The following is a 27,848-nucleotide window of genomic DNA, read 5'->3' as shown; positions in this document are numbered from 1 at the left end:
TAAAAATAAAACTTTATTCATTAAAGCTATAAAACATGAATTCACAGCACACATAGTATCAAAATACAATTCAATTGATTAATTATTTCCTCTTATACTGTCAAGATTTGTACAACACAGTTTTGTAGGAAAATACAAAAATACATTGAAATGTACATGATGGCCACTAAAATACCTTTTACAAATCTAAACCTAGAAGACAATTACAACAAAATTATTTCACATATTGCAAAAGAAAATTAAAAACAAAGTAGTTACTGAGTAGCTGACACAAATCTGATTCAAGCAATTGTGATATAAAACTTTAAAGTAGAATCAAAAACAAAATTATGATTCCGTTTTTAATTTTGTAGCATTTGGAAGACCAATCAGGAAAAATGTTAGTATTTTCCGCTAGTATGTACATTGTACCTAGATTCTAGTTTTAAATGGTTTAAGAGTAGCTTTCGAAAAATTTATCCCAGCATCACTGACTATTGCATACTTTTTTTTTTGAGAACCTCAGGCGTAATTTCTATCAAAAGAAGTGTGGGAGCATAAGAGTCTTCAAGAATTATTTCCATACATAAATCCTCTGAATTCCATCTAAACTTTATAAATTCAGATAAAATAGAAAAGTATTGGAGTCAAGTTTCTGTGACCTACAGAGCGAGTTAAGCCCTGTGCTAACCTTGGCAGCACAGTGAAGCTGTGCACCAACCAATTTTAATTGGTTTTAAAGAATTTTGGGAAAACATTTCAATTATACGATAACAATCAATTGCAGTCAAAAGCAGGAAATACATGTGTGTTTTACTCAGATGGCAAAACACGTAATGCACATCCATATAAACAAATCTTACTCTAACTAAATCAGCAAAACAATTTGGCAAAAACAACTTTTTTTTATCGGGCACAGTCATGCAGTTGTTTTGATCATGGTATCATTTATAAGATGACTAATCATCACCGAAGATTAAGGATGGATACAAGGGATGGGTGATGAGGCAATCGCCCCTCTCTTGAGGGACTCACCATTGGAAAATTTTCGATATTAAAGTTCAAAAAACGCAATTTCAGACAATCTTTCATAATTTTAAATTCAGGGGAAGAAAGGTTTGGCAACCTCCCTGGAAATATTTTCGAATTGAAGTCCGAATTATTGAACGTTTGCAAACCAGGAACTTAGTAAAGGGCATGTAAAAAAATTCAATTACCCCTCCCTTTAAAAAAGTTTTGATCCGCCTTGCCGAATATGGTCAGATATCGCGTCTGCTAAAATACTTAAAATTGTTTCAAAAAAATCAATTTCATGAAAACATTCAACCCCAAATATCACATCCAAATGAAAGAAAAAGAAACTAGAAATAAAATTTGACTGTACATTTTTAACAAGAAACAATGCCTTAGGACAAATATAACTTTCAATGAAAAACAATGAAACTTTTTATTTTGGATTGCACTACAAGGATGATTTACTGAACACTGGAGCTAGCAGATCTTTTACTTCATCGCTAGCAGCCACATGATAGTTTTCTACATAGTTTCTGGAATTTTCTTCTGTTTCATCTATGTAATATCTGAAAGAAAATTATTATGTTTATATTTCATGAGGTGAATACTATAAAGTTGGCAAAATATGGAAAATTGCAAAGAAAAATTTTGTTAGGTGAGGTTTACAATATACAACAAATAGGTAACCTGTTGAAGATAATTCACAGGTACTACATAGAATTTTCAAAAGTAGATAAGTTGATCATCAGAAAAAATAAATCTATTCTATAACTAGGCAAGTTCACACATCTAATTGGTGAATAAATCTGGATAGCAAGATTGGAGTAACATGGCTAGTTTTAGTACTGCAAGTCCTCACATTCTCAAAAAAAATAAAAAATAATAAAATAATAATATATATATATATAATAATAATAATAATAATAATAATAACAAAATAAATAAAATAATAAATAAATAAATAAATAAAATAATAAATAAATAAATAAATAAAATAATAAATAAATAAAATAATAAATAAATAAAATAAATATATATATATTTTTGAGTTTGCCTCAAACAGCTGAATTGTAGTTATCCACTTGCAATATTCACCCCATGATTCCATTTTGTATTAGTAACTGAAAAAATTATTTCTTATCTATAAAAAAAGTAGCTTGAGCACGATGTTTACTAAGTTAATCAAAATGCATGAAAAGGAAGAATGCCTGAAGAAGACTACAGAATATCTATTTAAACTAATCTATATAAATACAGCAGAGAATATATGTGTATATATGTGTGTATGTTCCTTATACAAATCCAGTTTACGTCAGATCTCACCAAATTCGGCAGGGGGCCTTGGCTTGGGCACCGGAGAAGGAACGTGGGGTTTTCGATGCAAAAATAGTACCACACCGTTCAAATTTTAATTTTAAGACACGAAAATGTCATCAAATGGCTCTTTCTACCAAAAATAATTATTTTCTTGATACAGGTCCCATTCAAAAGCCCAAAAAAAAAAAAAAAAAAAAAAAAAAAAAAAAAAAAAACCTTGAAATTGATTAATTTCCTACTAATTTCAGAAAAAAAAAAAACTCCAAGGCTGTAAAATCAACGGGAAAAAATTTAAAAGCATTTTCAAGCATAATGGAACATCCGCATACCAAATCTTAAATTTATCGCTTTCCAACGAGTTGAGTTTAAATTAACGTGAATAAAATCATTTTTGATCTGCTGCCATTTTTTTTTTCTCAACTGTGAACAAATAAAATCTTACAAATTTCCCCTTTTCCGTATTTTTTTGGTTATCTTTCTTTTTGTACTGCCAACCAGATGATGATCGAAGATTTTAGTTGTAATAATGGAGGGTTGCGTTTAATTTATTTGGGACTTTAAGATTTGCCGTTATCGAAATTTAAGAATCATTATTTTGACAGCACATTTTACAGGATTTTTTTTCTATTATTTAAGCCTAATTATTGCACACCCCTTACTTGACATAAGTTTTATTTTCGAGGTAGACTGTACAAAGCCGGGCGACACAGCTTTTAAAAAATAACTATAACTAATTAAACTTTTCTTAAGAACAAACTTAACCCTTACAAGACATTTTTACTGTTCTTTGACTTTATATAGCTATTGTTTTATTATTATTAGGTTGTCAATAACAGACAACTGTCGTCAATTTAGAAAGTTAAGGACGTTTTCCCTGCTTAATCGACCCCCAAAATCCCAGCTTAATCCTTGCTTAATCGAATTACCCCGCTTAATCGATTAATATTTCTTGGAACTGACGATATTCGATTAAGCGGGGCCGACAGTAACTTTAATTTGATCTTCTGATAAGTTTTAAACTTCATTATTTGGTATGAATGTTACTCATTTTTAGGTTTTATGCAGAATAAATATTTGCACTCAAAATCTTGAAAGATATTTCTAATTTCAGGCATGCAACAGGTATCTAAAAGTACAAGTAGGGAAAAGTACTGTGTATGTTATGGTGCATGAAATTATAAAAATGCATCTATCAAGAACAGATAACGTAATATGTGGAACAAGACTTGTGTCTCTCATATTTTTAAGAAGAGACAGAAATTTTAATCCTACAATAAATTTTGAATGTCTGGTTAAAATTATTTCATGCACAAAACTACTAAAAATATGATAATGGGGTGGTTTCCTTCAGTCAAAAGTACTACTTTTAGTCACTGAAATGAATAGAATGAGCAAAAAAAAAAAAAAAAAAAAAAAAAAAAAAAAAAAAAAAAAATAAATAAATAAATAACATGGATGCAGAAAATACTTTCATTTTCCCAACAGTTTTTTTTTTTCAAATTAATTTTTTTAAATGTCCGATTTTCCAAACAAGGCGTGGTCTTGGTGACCTCACAAATGATGCACTTTGCCACATCTTTCTACTATGTTTCCACGTTATGATAATCAAGCAGCAAATTAAAATTGCGCTCTACGCTTGCTATCAACCACATTGTTGCCAATACACGTGAGTAAAGATGCGAATTAAATATTTAGCTCTGTGAGTGGCAACACTGAATAGTATTTCATCATTTGTGATGTCATCGGCAGAAGCCGTAAACAATGAAAGCGCACCGATTTAAGTAATTTTTTAAAAATATTAAACATAAACAAATGTATTAAAATATGGTCAGATTCTATGTTTTTAAGCATGCTCTTTCAGAAAAAAATACTTTCAAAATTTTGGAAACAACCCCATTCCAAAACTTATGCCACCAAAGGCATGAAAAGTTACATGAATATGCATTTTCTTCCAGCTATCAAACAAACACATAGCAGATATTTACACAAGCATAGCTAGGGAAAAAAAATAATTTGAATTTCGACCTTTTGAATTCAAATTATGTTTTTCGCAATCACGGGTGTGTGTGTGTGTATGTAGGCGTGTGTATTTATGTGTGGGGGAGGGGGTATGTGTGTTTGTGTGTAGGGGGTTTGTGTGTTTGTGTGTAGGCATGTGCGTTTGTGTCTGTGTGCAGGCATGAGTGTATGGGTAGTTGTGTGTATGAGTGTTTGTGTGTGTGGGGGGAATGTGTATGTGTGTGTAGGCATATGTGTTTGTGTGCAGACTGGAGTATGTGGGTAGTTGTGTGTATGCGTGTAGGTGTTTGTGTGTGTAGGGGGGTATGTGTGTTTGTGTGTAGGCATGTGTGTTTGTGTCTGTGTGCAGGCATGAGTGTGTGGGTAGTTGTGTGTATGAGTGTTTGTGTGTGTGGGGGGAATGTGTATGTGTGTGTATGCATGAGTGTGTGGGTAGTTGTGTGTATGAGTGTTTGTGTGTGTGGGGGGAATGTGTATGTGTGTGTAGGCATATGTGTTTGTGTGCAGACTCGAGTGTGTGGGTAGTTGTGTGTATGTGTGTAGGTGTAGCTGTGTGTATGTGTGTAGGTGTTTGTGTGTGTAGTTGTGTGTATGTGTGTAGGTGTTTGTGTGTGTAGTTGTGTGTAGGTGTTTGTATGTGTAGTTGTGTGTATGTGTGTAGGTGTTTGTGTGTGTAGTTGTGTGTATGTGTGTAGGTGTTTGTATGTGTAGTTGTGTGTATGTGTAGTTGTGTGTATGTGTGTAGGTGTTTGTGTGTGTAGTTGTGTGTATGTGTGTAGGTGTTTGTATGTGTAGTTGTGTGTATGTGTGTAGGTGTTTGTGTGTGTAGTTGTGTATCTGTGTAGGTGTTTGTATGTGTAGTTGTGTGTATGTGTGTAGGTGTTCGTGTGTGTAGTTGTGTGTATGTGTGTAGGTGTATGTGTTTGTGTGTGTGTGTGTGTAGTTGTGTATGTATGCGCGTGTGTGTAGAACATGGATGCAACCTGGAGACTGATTTCGCTAGAGGAGCAGCATCGTGAGAAGTCGGTCGAAGGTGATGCTGCAGAGAGGGTGCTGAAGGGAAAATAAAACCATAGGAATGCCAAAACAGTCAAATGAAAGCAATAAGCTATTGTGATTGATCAAAAAACAGCAAGAATGTTTACCTGTAATTTACCATGATTCCACAAGAATTATCCAATCCTCTGGGAGAAGTGTCCCCTGCCCAGTTCAGCCTCCACAGTACAGCTCCATTTCTTAAATGGAAATGTGCTAAATAAAGAAAGATTATTATTTCTCTTTGAAAGTATTTGAGCACTTTAATACTTTTTAGCACTGAATTATCCTGCTACAACTTGACACAGACACAGGCATTCAGGGCAATGCATCTTTTTACAGGGTAGATGCCATTGTTGATAAATTTCTGTTATGACCTAACAGAGAAGGTCAATTATGTTGCTTTCATTTAAAATGCAGACATTTTTTTAAAACGTGATATAAAACCAATTTACGTAATTTTTGAAACAATTAAGCAAAATTTTGGAGAAGACAACCCATTACAGCAATGTACAGGCTTTAAATGTGCTTTTTTTTTAAATTTTTGAAAATGTGATTAGTAAAGGCTTTGGAGCTATTACTAGTAAATAAAAAGAAGAAAGAAAAATAATAATAATTGATATAAAATTGTGAATTTTTTGTACTTGCAATTTTTCAAAATAATGATTTGAAATTCATAAAAGTTAATAGTAGGTTGAGGGAGGAGGGATGATAAATGCTTTAATATTTCTACGCATACCTGCGGCTATGTTAGAGTATTAGTTCTAAAATGATCTACTCTAACAAACTCGATTTTTTCCCTCTAATTATTTAATGTATTTCACATTCTTTAAAATATTATCTTCCATTCATTTCATCTTTTAACTCTTTCTTATTTCATACACATTTCTTAACATCACTCAGATGTTGCATTTAAATTTAGTAGCTTTTCTTAAATCGTAGGCCACATTATATTAACTTTAAAGACTAAAAAAAAAAGTGAGCATGCAATGTTTGAATTGACGCCTTAATTTCAATTTTAATAAATTTTAGAAGCTAATGAAGAGACGATAGCATCTCTTCAGTCATATTCAGGAAGAGGTAGCTGAAAATCACTAGATTAAATTATAATTTGTAATGATATTTAAGCAACTTAGGTTGTAATTATATGAATGTAAATGCAAGATTCTCAATTTACAACATGACATGCTGCCATAATTATCAGTTACCCTGACATTTTTAACTATGTCTTTTCCCCTGACAATTCCAGGTTTTACCAGAGCGTACAAACCTTCGTTATTTGGTACATACCTACTAAAAACCAATTTGAATCACCTCTAAATGCATGATTGCATGATTCAGAAGTCGATCGATCCCCATCAAGGCATATCATTTTATTTAAGCTAAAATTATTTTATTCATAGTTTTGCAATTATTTTGCGCATTTACAACTATTATTATTATTATTTTTTTAAAACATTAAATTGAAGTTAATCACCTACATTACACGAATTAAATGAGGAAAAACATTCAATAAAAATTACTTTTTTAAGTTTATGAAGAAACACATTTAATGTTAAACTTTAAGTGAGTCAATCATTGTCTGATGGACCAGTATATCTTCATATTTACTTCATATTTACTGGCTAACTATTTTTTAAAGACTTCTCATGTTGACTATATTTTTTTTCCCATTCTTCTTTAGTCTGCTAACAACACTTTTTATTTCAATTATGAGTGTGCAATCATGTTCTTGCAAGGTAAAGTCTTACAAAACAAAGAGCATGAGTACTCCAATAAGTGTTTTCATTATAATACTGGTACCTCTTTCTTTGAAACAACAATTAATAGGACAAGTTAGGTTTCATACCAACACTGTTGAGGACATTTGCTCGTCTCTTTTCTTTCAGCAAGTAGTGAGCACAAATTTTTAACAAAGGAATCCTCAAAAGTTCCTTCAAGTCCTCGTCGCTGATCCACCTATTTGATATGATCGCCTGGTGAAGAGAAAACCACACGTCATGCATATCACAATTGAAGATCTGCTCCATCTCTTTCTTCTCTCTTTCAGTAAAATAAGATAAAATGACAGAATTATCTGTAACAAAAAAAAAGATGAGGGAAAAGATGTAAGAAAATAAAGATGTGCAATGATAACAACAAAAACTGGTTATACATAAGACACAGGTAAAAAAAAATGGAGAGATACACACATTTGACATTTGATACCCCCAGAAACACAGGTACCTACCAATTGCTTTATTTATTAGTTTTAAATGCTTAGTTAAATATGAGCAAGTGAGTACCTGAGGAATTTCATTTACATATTAAAAAATAATAATAATCATAATCAGTTTTAAATTTGACTTGTTATGCATCAAAACACACTAATAATTTACCGTCAATCTATGGTCGCCTCAGAGCAACAGTAGGATATCTCAGTGTTATTCCTGGGATTAGATGTCTTACTGTTGCTCTGAGGTGACGGTATGTTACAATTTACACAAAAACAATGTAAAGCAACAAGTAAAAATGCACACATTTATTATATATATTTATAAATACAGTAGAGTCTCGAAAATCCGAGGTAATTTGGGCTCACATCACCTTGGATTACTGAAAACTCGGATTATCCGAATACTTCTTTCAGGGTGAAAATTAAAACTATTTGGACGACATAAGAAGAACCACCTGTCCTTGCATTAAAAAAAAAAGTATAGTCTTCACAAAAAATGTATCACGCAAATTTGACCATTAACTTCCCTTTTAATTCCGTACAAACGAACTTTGACTTTAGTTTTTCACGATGTTCGTTCGTATTTATGTGTGCAAATTTGTAGGAAATCAAAACATGCGTTTTGTCTGTGCGCGGTTTCGATGAGTTTTGTCGTGATGTCTGTGTCCATACGTGGTTGTGTGTATGTATGTATCTTGGGTAACACAAAAATGTTTAGTTGAAGGTTTAAATTTCGTATATGCAACTCATGTGGCAGCAACTTGTGAACCTATTTTTTTTTATTATTGCAATTGTATTTATTCCAAAAGCAATACATTATCTCCAAAGCATCTCTTAATCTATGCTTGAAGAGTGAAGAAATATTTCGCGCCATTCAGGGGGTGTTGCTAAAACCAATATCTCATTGTATTTTTATTATTTACTTTATGTAGGAGGTAATAAGTTTCACAGTTGCAAAACATTTCCATTTTCAGATTTTATTGAAAATCATTTTTTAGCTACTAAAAATGTAAGTTAAAATATTAATAAGACACCTTGGATTAAGCGGAACCTCGAACTTTCGAGACTCGGATTTTCGAGACTTTACTGTACATAGATGTTGGATTTGAAAAACACTCAAATGGATAACATCTCGAATTAAGGCATGTAGTGTCGTGAAAAGAATCTAATGATTGAAATTTCATTGAATATCATGAAAAGAAATAAGGCAAAGGAGGATCTCTGGTGGAATGAAACATTCCTCAAAGTCATAAAGGGCAAAAATGATAAAACTGGCTTTCACTAATTACACCAGATTCAATGCAGTAGTTGAGGAGGGGAGAGGAACAGCATTCCGCGAAATATTTGGCTTGTAATTGTAAAAATAATTTTAATTTTATGTAAATTGGCTTCAAACCATTTTCCCCTCCAAAGGGTAAAGGGCTACTTTTTAAATTAAAGATCAAGTAATTGGAGGCTAATCGGTTCAGTAGCTTAGAGTATAGCCCTTAGAATGCGAAGGTCGTGAATATGAATCCCCAGTGGCCCAAAGAATTTCGTTTAAATGACTTCTTTTCTTCATCAGAGTTCTGATCCAAATTCCATGAATGTATAATTTAAACTCATCGCAGGATTCTGAACTACAGTTCTGTTGTTGTTAAAATCAGGAGAAAAAAAAAACATTAATCTTAATATGGAAAATTGCAGTACAGTGAAACCTGTGTAAGTTGACCACTTGCGGTGCACTGCTTTAGTGGTCAACTTAAACAGGTGGTCAACTTATAGAGGTTGAATTTACATGATATAAACTAATTCTGTGCCTGAAAATAGTAGTCAACTTAGACAGGTGGTCAACTTACACGGGTGGTCAACTTTACAGGTTTTACTGTATGACTTTTTAAAAATATTTTTAAAAAATAGAGGCATCAATTTCAATTAATTTTAATACTGACAAATAGCTCACATTTTTTTGACCTACAAAGATCCTTCAACCGTGATCTTTACCTACAAAACGAAAGAATATTCTTTCTACATTATTTGACTAATGTTATTTGAAATTATAGTAAAATTCATTTTAAAGCTAATTAATTTCAACCAGATGAACTGTTTCTTCTCATAAAGACCACGTTAAAAATAAAAAGCTATGTGAATTATATGATGCGTAGGTACGATTGGCCCATGCAGTTTAATCAAGTCACTCAATAGAAGAAGTCATTCAGTTTAGAAAAAAAAAAACATTAATAAAATATTTTAAGGTTGAGCAGACTTCCTTTTTTCATAAAATTGCCAGCTATGAAAGCAAGAAATGCTTAACTACTTAAAAGTGTTGAATTTTTATTACCAATTTTGGAACTGAAAACATGTTTTAAATATTTCTGTAAATTTTAAGTTACATAAAAACATATTCATCACAACAAAAAATGCATTTAAAAATAAGTCAGAATCAAACCAAAAACTGCGAAAAAATACACACCATTTTTTATTTTTCTCAATTCCAACAGCAGCCATTCTCGAAAACTAGGTATTGGCGAAAGAGTAGAAAACTGTTTTATGTGAGGAAATTCAGCCTGGACTTCTCGGACCACTTTTTTAATTAGCTGGTTGCCTAATTCAATGCCATGAAGTCCTAATAAAAAAAATGCCGAAAAGTTTGAAATAATAAATATTTCATTTATAAAAAAAAAACATATGCAATGGAAAATGTACCAGTAAAATGATTAGTAAAAAGGTCAAAGTTATGAAAATTCTCTCAAAAAGGAAAATAGATAAAAGAAAAAAAGTAAGACAACTTTTTCGCTTATTAGCGTTAGTCAAGAATAAATATAAATGCAACTATAATAAGATTTTAGCTCATGGAGATCTGTTCTTTGAAAATAATGTATAATAAGAGTATTAAAAAAAAATTCTTTCTACATCACATTTAAATGTTTTTTTTCATTTTCTTTTGTAAATTACACTAGTTAAAATTTCCAGCACACTTTAGAAAAATTGTGCTTTAAAGTAAAATTATACCAGATTGTTTTATTATTTTACATATTGCACAAATTACAAAATATCTCAATGTGATGGATGCAAATAATGTACATATATAGTTTTATTAATTGAAATAATATTTTTACTTAGTTCATTAAGATGTGATTCATATTTTTTCTTTAAAGTAATTAATATTTAGGGTAAATACTTTTTCTACAATACGTTTTCTAATTTAATAAAATCTTATTTTCAGTAATTGCTTTCTTTCTTTCTTTTTCTTTTTTTTTTTTTTTGCACAATTTTAAATTTTGTTATGCACTAGTCCTCCTGCAACTTATTTAATTAGGATTAAAGTACAGTTGAGGCAGTGAGAAGCAAAGGGGTGCAAGTGGAAATTTTCAAGTTTTGAGTAAAACGCCTTTAAAGATAACATCCTAGGTAGTCTTTCCTTGATTTTTTTTTCTAAATCATGCTGTATAGCAGCAACTACCAGGGGGTACTAGTACCATCTCTTGCCCCAAGACAGAGGAGAGGTTCACCTACCATGTATACCGGTTATCTCCAAATATTTAATTTTGCCACTTACACCCATTTGCTTCTCACTGCCTCAGTAGGACTCAATACATGAAAGAGGAGTATGAAATCTTATGCCAAAACTACTTTCTGAGGATAAAAATTTTAAGTTATCTGCACTGACTTTCTCTACAAATGAGAATTATATTTTAATTATATACATGAAGATAAAACAAAAGTGCAAGGTTTCTATCAAAATGATGTGATAGGATGGTGTTTCCCGAAGTGGATGTTGAGAAGTGCCCATGGCTTCAATATATTTATAAATCATAGAGATAGGCCAGGGTCAGGGCTGGAATTAGGAAAGGGCAGGCGGGGCTACAGCCCCGGGGCCTCCACAACAAAGGGCCCCCCCCCCACAATAAAATTTTTACAAAATATCCTAACTTTCACGGGTCGAAAATATCGGATATATACATATATATCAAAATATTCGGATATATATCAAAATATCGGATATTTTCGAAAATATGATGATGTTTTCGAACCCTGATTAGGAGCCTCCACAGTTCCAAATCCGGTCCTGGCCAGAGTGCCGTCAAAAAGTTTTTATTCTTCAAAGGGTGCTGTGAATCTGAAAAGTTTGGGAACCCCTGTGATCAGAAGCATAAAATTAGTTAATAAAATAATAATAAGCAATGCATGATGATAGAAGTGTTTAAAAATTTCTTTTTAACCTTTAACACTCAACAAAATGTCTCTCCCCCCTTTTTTTTTCACGATAGGAGTGGGAGAATTTTTTGAGCATGAGAGAAAACATCAATCTTCCCATGCTGTTATTGTCTCGAGATATAGTAAAAATAGAAAAAAAAAAGTGAAACTCTAGGAGAAATACCTTTTTGGGTTGAAGTTATAGAATAAAATATAGCAGCTTGAATTTTCCTGGGATCTTCAAGGGTTTCCGGTAAAGTAAATTTTTGATCTGTTTCAGTTTGCACTTTAGTTTGTCTTACAATAGACTAAAAAGAAATAAAAATTAAAAATTTTATTTAAATGATATTTTAAAGAGAAGCAATTTAGTATTGAATCTGTAGGAAGAAATCTATAGTTACCTGCATACTATTTCTTAGTGTAAGGGGAAAAAACTCTTAATTTTTTGAAGGAAAAAAAAAACTGAAGTTTCAGCCAATGAAGGTTTAAGCCAATATTTTCTAAGGTATAATAGCATGAACTAGTTTTCAGTGATCTAGTTGGGGAAAGCATAATAGGGAAAACATACCTTTTTTCGGGTATATATCATGGTTCACAAATTTTTGTTGGGTCAAAAAAGCTCATTAGATTACTTATGCTACCTTTAATTCAAAAAGCAGATTTTTTTTTTTCTCAAAAAAGGTGGTTGCAAAACAATTTACATTATTCTTACCAGGCCTGGATCTATAAATTTTGCCCCCCCCCCTACAACAAAATATGTTGGGCCCCTCCCCAGAGGCCAGCACAGTATATTTGCAGCGTTAATAAGTCTTAGTGCAAGTTTTTTTTTTTTTTTTTTTTTAATTTCTTGGGGCCATTGGGCCCATTAAGGACCTGGTCACCCCCTCCCCCAGTGAAGTCTGCGGGTATGTAAATCTTGTCCTGTTTCTTACTAAAAGTAAATATTTCAGGTGACAACATCCCCCCTCCCCAAACTATATCACTGCTTGTATTAGTCTCTTCTCTTAAAGCATTTCTTGCAGTCGATTTAGAGTTTTATGATTAATTTCATGCAGATTTTTCTGCTGACTATTTTTTTAATTTGTGTTGCCCAGGCTGACGCAAATTTCTATTACTAGGGTTCTCTGCAATATGAGAAATTCTGAAACTTTAATTTCAACTTACAATGATATTAGAAGATATTTTGCTTGTCAATGCTATTGTAACACACCTATTGCTCCCCCCCCCCCGACAGCTGAAAATTTCTATTACTGGTGTTCACTGTAAATGAATGATTCTGTAATATCAATTTTAACTTGCCACAATACTAGAAGGTCATTCCACAGTGACTAATGTAACATTCGCAACTGATTTTCAAACTCTTTTTACTTACACCGAGAGTAAAAATTAATGTGTTTTGGTTTAATATGCAGATTTAAAATGTAAAAGGTGACTTTTTTTCATTTCTACCAAAATTTGAAGCAAAATAAGCGCTGGCAGGTGCTTTTTCACCGAAAAAGCCATTGTGACTAACGTAACATTTTTGCAACCCTGAGAAACAATGCTTATGTTACGAGGCAAATTTTTCTGAAACTTACGCAGGCATTTAAAATTGGTCGATGAAGAATGCATATAAAAAACTTTTTGTAATTAATCTCTTGCTCTTATATTACTTTTGCACTTTTTAGGAACCTTCTTTGTGTTGCATTATGGTTCTTTCTTTACGTTTTTCCTATATTAGTGTAATAAATTGAATGGAAGGATTCAGTTCAATTAACTCAATTTGAATGTGCGAAAAGAAAAAATAAATAAACAAATTAAAAAAAAAACTGCTTTTACAAATTGAATAACATCATTTTGGGGTAATTGAATCTAAATATCTCTTTTTTTACAAATTAACTTTAAGCAAGTTGATAGTTTCACCGAATTCTAGTATTCTGCCGATATACTAGTTATCGTCATAAGAAATTCCGTAGTACTTTTTAATAGCATATTATTTTTTAAGGTTTACTGATTCATCAAACGAATAGTGTTGTGCGTCCTTTTAAATTAAAATGTAATATTGAAAAGAAAAAAAAAAAATTCGAACGTTTTTGCAGAATGCATTTTAATTCCAGATATCACCGCAAATGTTTGAATTTCTAAATGATCATTCTTGCATTTTCTGAAACATATGGCAGCAGCACTTATTGTCACTGTATCATGTAACATCTTCAAATGCTTTCCAACGAGCAGCCATTACTTCATTTTAATAATAGGTGGAGATATATTTTCTAAAAAATAGAGACGTTCTCCTTCGTTAAGACTGTATTTCTATTATCTTAATTCTTAAGCTTGGATTCTTGTGTTGAATGCACATTCAGCAGAGTACTCATTTTGCTTTACTCCCCTTTTTTCTTTTTTAATAATTCTTTAAATTGGAAGTATCTTTTTAAAGACCTTTAAAAAAGTATTTTTCTAAGTAAACAGAAGGTCTACAATTTAATATTACTGGTATTTTTCACCCTTTATACTTTTAATCAATATAGAATGCCTACATATTCAAAATTGTTCATGAAAATGTACATTAAATTAAATAAGTTTCAAATATTAGCAGCCATTTTTAAAATGTTACGTTAGTCACATCCAAACTGTTACGTTAGTCACAGCTCAAATATTACGTTAGTCACACTAATTATTTTATATCTACTGATACTAAAATAAATATTTTGAACTTTTTAAGTAGATATGACACAGATGTAAGAAAATTCCAAGTGCTGTTTGGTTCAATCATCTGGTTTAATTTTTAAGCAGAAAATAGTACATTTTCGTGACTAACGTAACTCAAATATTTTCAGTGAAATAACCAAACTAATTAAAATACGTATCTTATAATGTATGCAAAAAGAACAGTCAATTTTATTGGGCCAACATCTAATCATTTAGAATAAATATAGTACTTTTAAAAATTTGCAAAAATCTTTACATTACACAAGAAAACGTAGACGCATGTTTTTTGCACATGCTAAGCCTTTTCTGCTACCTCGCACGTTTACATCCATAAGAAAAACACCGAATGAAATTCTTGCAAACTGTTACTGGATTTATGTACCAGGAAGTATGCTGAATGAAATGATAGGTCACAATTAAGGCTTTGTGGAAAAAAAATTTCTGAGGTTGAGGTTGGCATTTCTATGGAATGACCCTAGAGGATATTTCACCTGTTACTGAAACATGCAATGCAACTATTCGCAAACAGCTGAAAATTTGTTTCTAAGGTTCACTGCAATATGAGTCAATTGCTAACCTGAACTTTAACCTACCATGATGTTAGACGATATTTCATTAGTTAATGCTGTATGCAACACAACTATAGGCTCTCTGGGCATGCTGCTGTGGATGAAGACGTAGCACCTTCGATATGGCCCAACGCGGTGCTTGATGTCTGTCCAGTTTCTAACGGGATGAACAGCTTCATACTCAGAGATCTGAAATCAAAAGGATAACCAATGAATTGAAAAAAATTCAACCTCATTGGAAAATATGATTTAGGCATTCTTGTTGACAGAAAGTACCTAAGTATATTCAACAACTATTTAAAAAAATATATATATAGTAAGTTAATGTAGGAAAAATAATGTTGTGATAAAAAACATCAACTATTGTTCCAATATGTACTCTTTTTCTAAAATAATGAATAAAATTAAGAAATAAGAGAAAACTTGGAATTTTTTTTCTCTCTCTTTTCTTTCTGCTGAGGGTGCTAGATTTTAGGAGGTGGTATTTGAGCACTGTAGCATCATTGGCATTAGTACCCCTGCTTTTGGAGAACCATTGTAATCAATGGCTTAGCTACTGTTTCTGCCACCCCAGGGCGGCTCCTTTATTTGCCCCCCTTTCATTAAGACATTACCAATACATTAAAAACCAGGTAGTTCCAAGTCAAATCAATCAAAAAAAAAAAAAAAAATAAATAAATAAAAATAAAAATAAAATGAAAATAAATAAATAAATGTTTGACCTCACCATCTCTGATTTTAACGACATTTGATGTAAGGGACACATATGACAAGATAAGTAATCCTACCAAATTTTAGAATTCTACTTCAAAAATTTTATGAAATACAGGGCTGATAAAAACTTTGAAAGTGCAAAATAAACGGAATGTTGTGACATGCAAAGAACTCTAACTTCTATCCCAATTACAGTAGAATAAAAATTTAAAAACCATTGTAAAGCTAAAGAATAGAACTTTCTATTGATATAAACATGACTTTCTTAGGACTGATTAAAGTTTCAAGGTCATTCACTGTGACTTTTGACCTTGAATATCTCAAAACATGCTCCCGATGAATTTTTCAAAAACATATATTTCATAACTCTTACACTATTCTTACACTAAACCAAAATTTAGGCTGGGATCGCAATGGCAAGGGACTGCAAAAAACTCAGGAATGTTTACATATTTTAGTTATATTTGCATGTCACAACTTTTCATTTATTTTGTACTTTTTAAATTTTAACAACCCTGTATTTCGTAAAATTTTTGCAATAGAATTCTGAAAACTGGCAAGATTACTTATAATGTCATATGTGTCTATCACATGAAATTTCATTAAAATCGAAAATGGATGAGGAGGTAAAGAAGGTTACTGATCTGACATATGGAATTCTACAAAGTAAAACATGTGAACATTCTTGTTTTTTTTTTTTTTTTTTTTTTTTTTTTTTTTCAGTACCTTGCCATTGTAATCACAGTCTAAGTTTTGGTGTGGTGGAAGAATTGTGTTAGAGCTATAAAATATATTTTTTGAAAAAAATCTAACGGGGCATGTTTTGAGATATTCAAGGTCAAAAGTCACAGTGAATGACCTTGAAACTTTAATCAGTCCTAAGAAAATCATGTTTTATATCAATAGAAAGCTCTGTTCTTTAGCTTTAAAATGGTTTTTAAATTTTTATTCTACTATAATTAAGAGAGAAATTACAGTCTATTGAAAGTCACAACTTTTCGTTTTTTCGTACTTTTTCAAATTTTAAACAGTCCTGTATTTCTTAAAATTTTTAAAGTAGAATTCTAAAAATTGGCAGGATTACTTATCTTGTCATATTTGTCCCTCACATTAAATATCGTTAAAATCGGAGATGTTGAGGTCAAGAAGGTGATTGATCTGACATGGAATTGCCCAACCATCAAAAATCATTGAACTTAAAATTGAAAATTTTATTTAAGGAAAAAAACAAACTAATTTAATCCATATTCTTCCTACAAAAGAGGGAGGAGTTGGTCCTCTCCCGAAAAATGCTTTAAATTTAAGTCAAAAATTGCCTAAATTTACCTCAAAAATTTATAGCAAGGTTCGAGGGACAGGGAGAGTTCTCTCTGTCTTCCAAATCTTCTTCAAAACTGAAATCAGTTTTAGCCTATGGTGACCTTAGGTGTTCGGGAGCTTTTCTAGAATATTTTCTGAAATTTAAGTTTTGAAAATATCATTTTAGTCTTTTTTAGAGGATGTTAAGGAAATGAGGAAGGTTAGGGAGCTCACTATGGAAATTCTTTAATTTTGGACTCTGTGAAGCGTAGCTAAGGCAGTAAGAAGCAAAGGTATTTAAGTGAACTTCTTAAAATTTCAAGAAAAATGTTTTTTGAAGTTCAGACCCTAGGTTGGCTTCCATTGACATTTTTTTCTAAATCATGCTGTATAGAAGCATCCATCAGAGTTACTGATACCATATCTTGCATTAAAACAGAGACAAGATTTTACTACCATTTGCACTGGTTACCTCCCATTTTTTAATTTTGGCACTTATACCCCTTTGTTTCTCACTGAATCACTTGTAGTCAAACAAAAACCTAATATTTCAAAGTGGTTTTTTTCATTGCCTCCAGTAATAAATTTTAAGTATGGTTCCTTTATTTTTTCCCCCACATCAAAGGCACCGAATCGCCGCCCCCAAAAGTATGACGCCTGGGGCAGACTGCACCCCCCCCCTAGCTACGCCACTAAATTGTAATGCTGGGTTAGGTTTTCAATACAAATCTGTTCAATAGAAATACAAACAGTTAAAAACTCAGATTAAATAATAAAAAATACTGTGTACCTTTTCTAGCATAAAACATGACGAGTCCCATGTTATTCTCTCCAATTTCAGGAATCCCACATTAAATGAGAATGACAGTATGTCTTTTAAATAATTATTCAGAGCTTTAAGATGGGGTGTAGAATCATCATTGATATTGGAGTTTGGCAACATGTTCTAAATAAAAACAATATTATCAAAGATAGAAATCCTCAATCTGGGATTGATAATGCATTGGAAATAGAAGTAAATGAAGAACATCATGATAAAATGCACCATACAGACATTGACAATGAGCTAAATGTTAAGAATACTGAGGTTAGAGAAATATAAGATATGTATACAGTTGAACCTTGCTAAAGAACTTCTTTTTTTAATTATCGTGCACATAATTTCCACACCAATACAGGGTTGGCCGGATTGGACCCAATGGTTTTTTTTTTTGAAAAACCCATTAAAAAAACCTATTATTTAGCCCACTTTTGGGTTTTTTAAAATTTACTGAGAAGTTTTTAAAAAATTAATTTAAATACTTTTACAACTTAAACCTGGTCAATAAATAACTCAAATTATCTTGACTAAGTCCTGTTACGTGTGATTTTCTCAATATTTGTAGATTGTACAGAGGAAACTACTCTAGCTAAAAGGCTTTCATTTGAATTGAAGGGATACAAGGAAGAACGATCAGTCCATTTTCCTAAAAAACTCTGGTTAACCTATGGGAATACTTAGATTATTACAGACAATATTCAAGAGAAGTATTATTCAGGCAAGAATCATCATAGTGAGTGAGTTTTAACAGGGAAGAATGAGGCTAACTTGGAAACGATTCGAGATTTCAAGCTCAAAAGCCTAATGAGGGAAATTTGAGCATGGTGGACTACGATCATTCTTCCCCGTGGCCCTTCAATTATTTTCTGCAAACCAACACGTCACAAATCTCAAATAAACAAGGTATATTTTAAAGAAATTAACAGGTTTTTACAAACGGTTGAACAGAAAACAGAATAGGATGTACAGTATTTTCATTATCTTATGAAAATGTTTAATATTTCTTACTCTGTACATAGAAGTAGAAAAACAGGCAACATAAAATTCTAAGTAATGTCTTGATTAAGCTGGAATTCAGTAAAAAGGGATTTAAACTACTTGAGGTTCTACAGTAGTTCTGCATTACAAAATGAAATACAATAAAGTAAAATTCAAAAAAAAAAAAATGTAGTAATTAAAAACGAACAAATGAACAATAGATTTAATCACTCGAGAAGTAACTTTGCCACTGTTGATAATCATGGAAACTAAAAATCTGAAACTTCACCATTCTTAGGTTTCGTCATCTTTTATACTTTCCTCCAGAAAACGCTGAATTTTCCAGCTTTTTTTACCCCAAGACAATTTTTGTGCTTTGTCCATATACTTATGCTACAATATGTTACAAGTGCCCACATTTTCCCTAAAAAAAGACAAAAAACCCCACATTTAAAAAAAAAACCAGCTTTAGTTGGGTTTTTTGGGTTTTATTTAAAAAAAACCAAAAAACCCTGGGTCCGTGGGCTTTTTTAAAAAACCCGGGTTTTTGCCAACCCTGCACCAACAGGCATTCATATTTCATAAAATTCACTCAAATGCAGTTACTGCTTCATGTATCTCTTTCATTATACAAATAACTAATTATGGAGGTAAAAGTAACGAAGAAAAATGCAGCTCACTTGCCATTAAATCTGCTCTGAGATCAACTAGAAACTTGACACCACCTTCCAGTTTTCTAATGCGACTAAATATCTGAGCATATGAAGGATTCAAGCTTGCCTTCAGTCTTTCAGCAGCCTTTAACTGGACAGCAATATTTTTATCCTGAGCAGTAAAGGCGAACAAAATATATTATGATGGAAAACATAAATGAATGAATACAACATTTGAAATAAACTTCTGTTTTTCATATGCTGTGCATTCCTATTGGCTCTTTTGTTAGGCTTTTTTTTCTAATTGGCTGTTTAGTTAATCCTTATCCCTTTTTTTTTCATATTTACAATTTGCAGTTTGCCTTGCTGCTTTAGATAGATTAATTTACATTCATAAGCTCACATCTTTTGGAATGAAAAAGGATTCTCTATAACCAGGCCCAGCATTTAGAGGGGCCAAGGAGTCAATTGCCCTTTTGAAAATTACTGTTTTTACATCTATACATGTAAAAATCAATGTCCTGAGATAACATATACAGTAGAAGACCGTTATAACGCACACCTTGGGACCAGAGCTTTTGCGTTATAAAGGTTTTGGCGTTATATAGGTCATTTCACAATTTTTTAAACTAATATTCAGAATATATCTATATATTAGCACTTCAGAATGGGTTTTATCTGCAATGAGTAGTAAAGCACTAATTATAGAATTAGTCATTCACAAATAAATATGTTTCACAATCAAAAGAAAGTGAATTATCTTGCACTTCTAGCAGCTTCATAGTTTGCATAACAGCTGAATTTTCAAGAATTATCTTGGTATTTTCTTTTGACTGTGAGTAATAATTTTCGTTTAAAAGCTTTGAATTATGATGGAACGATGAAAAACTGTTTCAAAATTTAATTTTCCTAACAATTTTTATGTTTGCAAAGCAAGACAGAGGGATTTTTTAAATCTTCAAAACCTATTGTTTACTTCTGAAAAGTTGTGTGGTTTATAGAGAATTGCGTTATATAGGTTGGCGTTATAAAGGTATTCAACTGTATATACACATATAGGTTATATATCAACGCACAGCCAATACCACTGATACCTCAGACTTGAAATTTGGCAGGCACACGTGATTATGAAAGTATCCACTAAGAAAGAATTTTTCGAAATATCAATTAATTCAGGAGAAATTAATTAAAACCCCTTAATTTCTGCAAAATTCAAACCTGTAATTGAAATTTAAATCTCTTATTTTCAAAGGCTTTCCTCCATTCAAATCATTATTCAGTAGTACTTCATCTCAATTTTTGGTCGATAGCGAATTTTAAATTTAATATTGTTTCTGTTTCTCATGTGATTCTTCGAGGCTTTTCTCAAGTCAAATAATAATGTTTCTGGCTTTTGCTATCACCTTTTCAAAACTGGAAACGAAGTTTTTAAGAACATCATCACAGATAAAATACATAAAGCATTTAAGTTTTATTTCACATCGTAAAAGTAAATGATAAAAATCAATGCCCTGTTATATACAAGCATTCCCGTGCCCGGCATTGCTCGGGTGAAGAAAATCAATACTTTAAAAGGATTGTTAATGACAGTTAAGGACTGGTTAAGGACATGGACAAATTTATAAAGAGTCCAGGGGCTCTGGGACCCTCTGAAAATTAGAAAAAATATAGGTAATAAGAAATTATCATAGGGGATTTTCGTAGCTAAGTGCACCAAGCACTGTTATCCCCCGCCAATTCCATTACCCGAGCAATGCCGGGTAAGGGAATGCTAGTATTATATATCAAGATATTTTTGCATTGAAAAAACAGTTCGATGTTGAAAAAAAAAAACCACTCATATAAGCAATTTTGAAACCTTTGTATTGTCCAATTTTCATGAGAATTCACTTCGCCCCGCCTCCTTGAATGCAGAGTTCCATTGTATACGGGGGTGATCAGTAAACAATCCACGCACCTCTAAAGGAAACAAAACCAGACATCCTTAACTTGGGCATGCATTTTATGTGCAAAAAAGTTTTAGTGTCCTTTACATCACTTGCTTCACTTGTCTGTAGTCATTTTAGTGATTCTTACATTTTAAAAACTGCTGCTTTTACAAAAAAATGCTCCACTGAAAACAGCCAAATAGAATCATCAGATACCACATGACGAGGGAGGAGTCGAGGGCCTTCTCGTAGAAAACGGACAATTCCTTAACAGCATTTATCTTTCAAAATAAACTGCTTAGTGCTCAAAGGAAAAACTCTTCTGCTTTCGAGTAATCGCACAACACCTTCTACTTAGGCTAGCCAGGTTCCTGAAATGTTCAACCGGGACCCATTCAAGCATAAAAATTAACTTTTAGATTAAATACCTTTTTGGGAACCAACATTTTAATGACTGAAAAGTTCTCTGATGTAGTGTGAGTCATGCATGGAATTACTCAGCAACATTTACTGCAAAAAGAGCACCTTTTTTGAATAATAATGAAAATACAAGAAGTAATTTAGATTTTAAGTTGAACTGAAAAAAAAAATTTTTGAAAATTAAAAATAACACTTTATCAACTTGTATAGGGATTGCAATACTGGATCAAAAATTCAATACCGGTATTCGGTATTTTTAAAACGTGATACCAGAATACCGGTATTAACCCGGGATTTAAAATTTCTCAAAAAATGATTGAAACTATCTTGTTTTGGGGCCACATTTTATTATTTTGTATAAAAGTTGTATTATTTATGAAAACGCATTGTGAACAAATTTAAAATGAAGGAACAAATATCACGATAAAAAATCAATAATAGTAAAAAACATAACACATCTATTGAATTGTCTCTTTGACTCGAACTCATTTAGTGCTCAACTTTCCAACAGTTTCGAATACTCTTTCTGAATTCACGCAGGTCAGTGGTACTGCTAACAATGCGCGATACACCTCCTCTAATTGTCTAGAAGTTCTTCATCTTCAAGTAACTCGGTCTCTTGTGCGTTATTTTTGAAAAAACCCTTTTGTGTTGTGTGTGTGTGTGTGTTTTTTTTTTTTGTATTGTGTATATTATTATTTTATATTTTTCAGATTTATAGCTAGTTGAAATTTCTTTCCGAGAGATGATACTTTTCCAGTATTAAAATTTTTTCTTGAGCAGGAGAGATTTGTGTTTTATTTTCGTTATTAGCCCTTTGTTTTGAAATTTACGATTAACTTGACTAAATTTAATGTTGTTAGTTTCTCGTTCATTTTCACATTCTTTTCGGAATTCTTTACAATTAAAATTATGTAAATATCTGAAAATATGTTTCAAATGATTATGCTTAACCTTTATGCAAATTTACAAGCCACTATATAATTTTGAAATATTATGTTGGTAAGTATAAAGCGAGACATGACAACAAACCAATACCGGTGGCTACAATCTACTATTTGCTATACAAACAAAAAAAGGTTTTTCTCCAAAATTCAGCAGTTGAGACAAATATTTAAAGAAAATATCATAGAGTAATACTGCAATTAGTGGTTGCAATAAGTTATTAAGTTAACAAATACATTCAAAATTACACTTGAAATTAACTTTCACAAATAGGAAAGTGAGTGGTCAGGGAAATAGAAAAAATAGAAACATGGTGCACAAAAGTGCATGAAAATGAAATTCATCTTACCATCGAGTAATGAAAATATCATTTTGCAATCTTTCCGCTACTTTTGTGTAATGACATTCTAATAGTTCGTGATTTTGAAGTCAAATTTTTACATCAATAGATTGATTTTGGTTTCGTATCATGGAAAAGAAATGTACATTTAAAATATAAGTTAGTAAGTAAAATTTAAAATTCTTTAATTAAAAATATTTATCATTTTCAGCTAATACCAAAAATACTGGTATTTTACCTCAGCAAATACTGGTATTTTGAAATTGCAAAATTGCTAGAAATACCGGTATTCGGTATACCAGTATATCAATCTCTAAACTTGTACAATAATATTAACTAGTGTTCAAATGATGATTAATTAATAAAATCTGAGAAAGAAATTTAAAATTATCAAACTTATTCTCATCTACCTTATGTGAAACAAAAGATTCTGCAGCATTCTTGGCAGACTCCAGGTCAAAATCATGTTTTTGAGCAAGTTCTTTAAGGATTTCTAACTTTTCCGTGGCTGGAAGAGAAGTGTACTGCTTGCAGAACTGCTGAGTTTTCGACTGAAAATAGTAATATTAAAATCCAACATCAATATACAGTGGCTCCCAAAAGTGTTCGTACACCTACGACTTTCAATGAAATAGGACCCACTCCCTTGGTTAGAATTAATATTTTGGAATAGTTATTTAATTATAAGATCTATGATCTATTTTTAACAAAACTACACGAAAATTTTTAATAAAACATTAAAACTTAATTTTTTAAAAATCAAGGACCAAAAAGTGCCGGAAATTTTCTCTCACAAAAGTCTTCGCACACTTTGAAAAAATGTCAAAAAATCAGTAAATAATGTAACTTTTTACAAAGTTATTATTTAGTAGAATATCATGCAGTATCAACAACAGCTTTTAAACGTCTGCGAATAGATTTAATTGTTTTTTCTTTCTTTTTTTGTGCAATTTCTGAATAAGAGTTCAGCCGCTCTTCGAGTCTGACTGTTTCTAGTTCGCTTTTCGTTTCAACGGTGTATTTTCGTAATCCAGCCGCCAGATATCTCCAAATATGTTCCATTAAGTTTAAATCTGGCGATCGAGGAGATATTTCTAAGTTTAAGGACAATTTTTGAGGCACCAAACGCAAACGTGTACTTCTTATCGTTATTTTGATAAAAAAAAAGTTGTTTCCGATTACCCAAGTTTGGGCTAATAGTTTAAAATTGTTTTTTAAAATATTTGAATGAACAACATGAATCATTGTTTCTCCAAAAAATTCTAAATTTCCAAGTCCTGATGCAGTTATGCACTTTCACACAAGAACACCTTCACCGTCCTGATTAACTGATCCAACTAGGTTCTTAAGATTAAATTCCTCATTTTTTTTTCTATAGATAGATATACAACAATTCAACCCAAAATATTGAATTCATTTTCATCTATAAGTAAGACATTGTTTCAAAACGTTTTGAGCTTATTTATCATTGATTTTACGACGGAAAGCGTATAAGCTTACTGTTTTTCGCACGAACAAGAAAATTTCTGCGGGAAGAGATCCCCTTTAACGCAGCTAATGAGAGAACTTGGCGAACAATTTTAGGTGAAAATTAAACATGAAGTGTTTCATTCAATTCTGCAAAAACTTGATCAGCACTCAAATGTGTATTTTTCATAATTTTTTTAACTGTAAACCTCCGATCACGCTTTGCTAACTTTGCCAGTTGATCTTTTCTTACCTTGTTTCCGATCCGATTCTTGTCTTTAAATCATTTTATCAAGCACTTCACTATAGAATGTTATAAATTAACTAATTTAGAGACATTTTAAACCAATTTATGTCTATTGTGTGGGAAAAAATCAAATTTCGAATCGTGTTTGTTGTTTTCGACGCATACCTGCCATTTTGAAATATTAAGCAGAATATTAGGGAATAAATAAACAAAAAATTAAAGGCAAATGACTTTACAGTGTCATTACAGTGCAAAAATAATAAAAAAATCACATATGATAATTTTAATTATGAATTTATTCGAAAATATTTCAGTGTACGATGACTTTTGTGGCGTATTTTTTCTCTATCTCTTCGTTTTTTGACAAATTTCAAAAATAAAATCAGGCAATATTTTGAAAAAAACTACTGCGATTTATTCAGAATGGGATAGGAATGGTGTGAAAAAAAATTGGATTTCATATTCGAATTCAGTTTTGCGTTATTTTGGTTTTGCTGCAAAATTTCAAGGTGTACGAACATTTTTGGGAGCCACTGTAGTTCAAACAGAGCAAAAAAAAAAAAAAGAAAAAAAAAGGCATGAAATATTTTGGGCAAAAGGATTATTTGAAACACTTCTAAATTATTTAAGCTTACTCCATGTCAAATTAAATCATGTTACCTTTAATACTTGAAAAAAACAAGCTGATGTGAGCATCACAACTTCCTTTTACACCAATTTAATGTTATTTCTCCATTATTGGCAATTTTAATGTGTATTCAATAGTTAACTCTCTAAATATCATCAACTGTGGCCAAATTAAAACCAGATAAAAAAAAAAAAATGCCTAATTTGTTGCCAAGTTGGCGACCAAAAAACTGCCGATATATCGCCAAGTGTCCGCCAAATTATAACACCACTTGAGTTTGCATCGAAATTAACAATGATTTCCCCCCAAAAAGGTGCAAAAGACCCCTTTAGAAACCCTCGAATGTAACCAAAAGGGGCGGTGCACAACTAGATCCCACTAGGAGTCTACGTACCAAATTTCTACTTTATAGGACATACCGTTCTTGAGTTATGCGACATACATACACACATACAATGGACATCATGAGAAAACTCGTTGTAATTAACTCAGGGATTGTCAAAATGGATATTTGGGGTTCTATACGTACTTAGGCACTTATCCATGTGTGGTCGAGACTCAACATTCATTCAGGGGTGAGCAAAATGGAAATTAAGGCCGATTTTTGAATGAAATTTTTTTCGCAAATACAATACTTCCTTTTTTGTCTTTAGGAAAAAAGTTATGGTTTTTTGACCCATAATTCCCCCGTCTCACCCTAAATTTAAGATTTTAAATGGAAATGCATTTACAATTCACAAAAGAAACAAAATCAATAAACTTTTAAGATGGCATTAAAAAAAATACAAATAATGTAGTTAAAAATTGTTAACTAAATATTGAGTTAAAATTTTGCACACATATCCATTTTTCTGTATTCAGCAACATATGGTATTCAATGCATCCCTACCTCTAATACTTGAGATTCATTCTTTTGAATAATATGATCCAATGACGGTCTTGACATTGGTATTTTAGAGCTCATTGGTGCCATACTTTTCAGAAAGGTACAAGCTGTCTTTGTTAGATACAATCTGGAAGGAACCTAAAAGGAAGAATATTTTACAAAAAGATAAAAAAACTCATCCATGCATGAGGTAAAGAAATAACACTTTATTTAATTGAAAAGTAAGTTGCACAGAGTTAAGGCAGAACTAAATGCAATAGCCTGGTTATCACATACAGAAACTGTAGTTTCGTCCTTATTATGAACTCATCAGTCTGGAATAGTGGATAATCAAGCTGTAGAGGTAGATGTCATCTCATTGAAGCTGAGAGCACCTTCAGAGAGAGTACTGTAATGAGATGACATCTAAACTGATAATTTGTCATTTACCATCTTCGATTTTTTATATTTTAAAATTGACTTACAGGTAATTGTTTAAAATTCACAACCTGCAACTCTCAGCATACAACCCTGGATCATTAGCTTTATTTAAAAGTTTCAAATTATAACATTTAAAATTTTGTTATATATCATAGCCTGATTGTAATTAAATTAATAAACATAGCTTTAAATAAGACAAAATGCTTTGCTTAAATATTTGTATATAAAACTACACAATGGAAATAATTTACCTCATAAAATGCTCAATATAGTGTGTATCGCAAATGTGTCTGAAAACCCGAAAGAAAAACTTACATGAATAAAAATTTTATAAGATTTAAAACGACACACTAATTATGCAAGGGCAATTCCTTTTGAAAATAGTTTCAAACAACTGAAGTAATATTGCTTTCATTTGATTGCACATGCAGTAGAATATATTTTACTAAAATGGAACTTGTTTCCTAACATCATAAGAATCGATTCAAAGTAAAATTTAGTGTCAACCAACTCAAAAATAAGATTCTTTGCTTCATATATGGACTTACTGGAAACAACATACTTCTTGCGCACAGAGTAAAAAATAAAACTAAAATTTCACACAATCAAGTAATGATTATTTTGTAGAACAAAATAAATAAGTGTCAAGGCAAAGTAAAAAGCACTCCCGTGCATATTTTTTCCGTCCATGATTAACAATTACTATGCATGACTTTTCGTACGAAAGTAAGCATGCCTGTGTACGACAAAATGCATTTACTTTTCATACACGTAAATAAAGTTTCGATTGTTTACATTTTGATGTGCTTGCCATGCGGTTACGGTTTTATCAATACAATTATATGATTATTTATTTCAAACATATATATATATATATATTTAAATTATATTTCTTAAACTTTTAAAATAATGTTACAAGTTACCTTTCAGAGAGACAATGCAGCATTGGAGACAAATTAAGGTCGCCCGGTTTCTGAAAGTTGCGTAATGCCATTTCCTCTAATTTCCTCAAAGCAGTTTGGGCACTTTCCTCAAGTTACTCGTTTCATTAATTTACCATCAAGGACTTTTCCACGTTAATAAGTTACTGG

At 31.6% G+C, this 27,848-nt stretch overlaps 1 protein-coding gene across 2 annotated transcripts; it reads right to left on the bottom strand.

Annotated features, from left to right (window-relative positions):
- Positions 1 to 27,727, bottom strand: LOC129216884 (malonyl-CoA decarboxylase, mitochondrial-like). Of its 2 annotated transcripts, none has more exons than XM_054851100.1 (11): positions 27,681 to 27,727; positions 26,341 to 26,475; positions 23,520 to 23,660; positions 19,508 to 19,648; positions 17,816 to 17,971; positions 15,037 to 15,201; positions 11,940 to 12,063; positions 10,032 to 10,184; positions 7,214 to 7,441; positions 5,475 to 5,580; positions 1 to 1,559 (listed from the first exon to the last, which is right to left on the bottom strand). In XM_054851100.1, exons 2-11 carry the CDS (start codon positions 26,422 to 26,424, stop codon positions 1,442 to 1,444), a joined length of 1,416 nt encoding a protein of 471 aa, XP_054707075.1. In that variant the 5' UTR covers positions 26,425 to 26,475; positions 27,681 to 27,727; the 3' UTR covers positions 1 to 1,441. The 2 variants fall into 2 exon arrangements, with proteins under 2 accessions (XP_054707075.1, XP_054707074.1); XM_054851099.1 differs by lacking the exon at positions 27,681 to 27,727 and adding an exon at positions 27,306 to 27,524.
- Positions 27,728 to 27,848: the final 121 nt, after the last annotated feature.

This window comes from Uloborus diversus, chromosome 2, assembly GCF_026930045.1.
Source record: "Uloborus diversus isolate 005 chromosome 2, Udiv.v.3.1, whole genome shotgun sequence".
Taxonomy (NCBI): domain Eukaryota; kingdom Metazoa; phylum Arthropoda; class Arachnida; order Araneae; family Uloboridae; genus Uloborus; species Uloborus diversus.
This window is presented reverse-complemented; position numbering and strand designations above follow the sequence as displayed.

Coding starts and splice junctions, on each gene's coding strand:
- LOC129216884 (XM_054851099.1), bottom strand. Junction 10,185..11,939: donor TATAACTTCAACCCAAAAAG/GTATTTCTCCTA, acceptor TTTTTTTATTAG/GACTTCATGGCATTGAATTA. Junction 1,560..5,474: donor GGAATCATGGTAAATTACAG/GTAAACATTCTT, acceptor ATTTTCTTTCAG/ATATTACATAGATGAAACAG.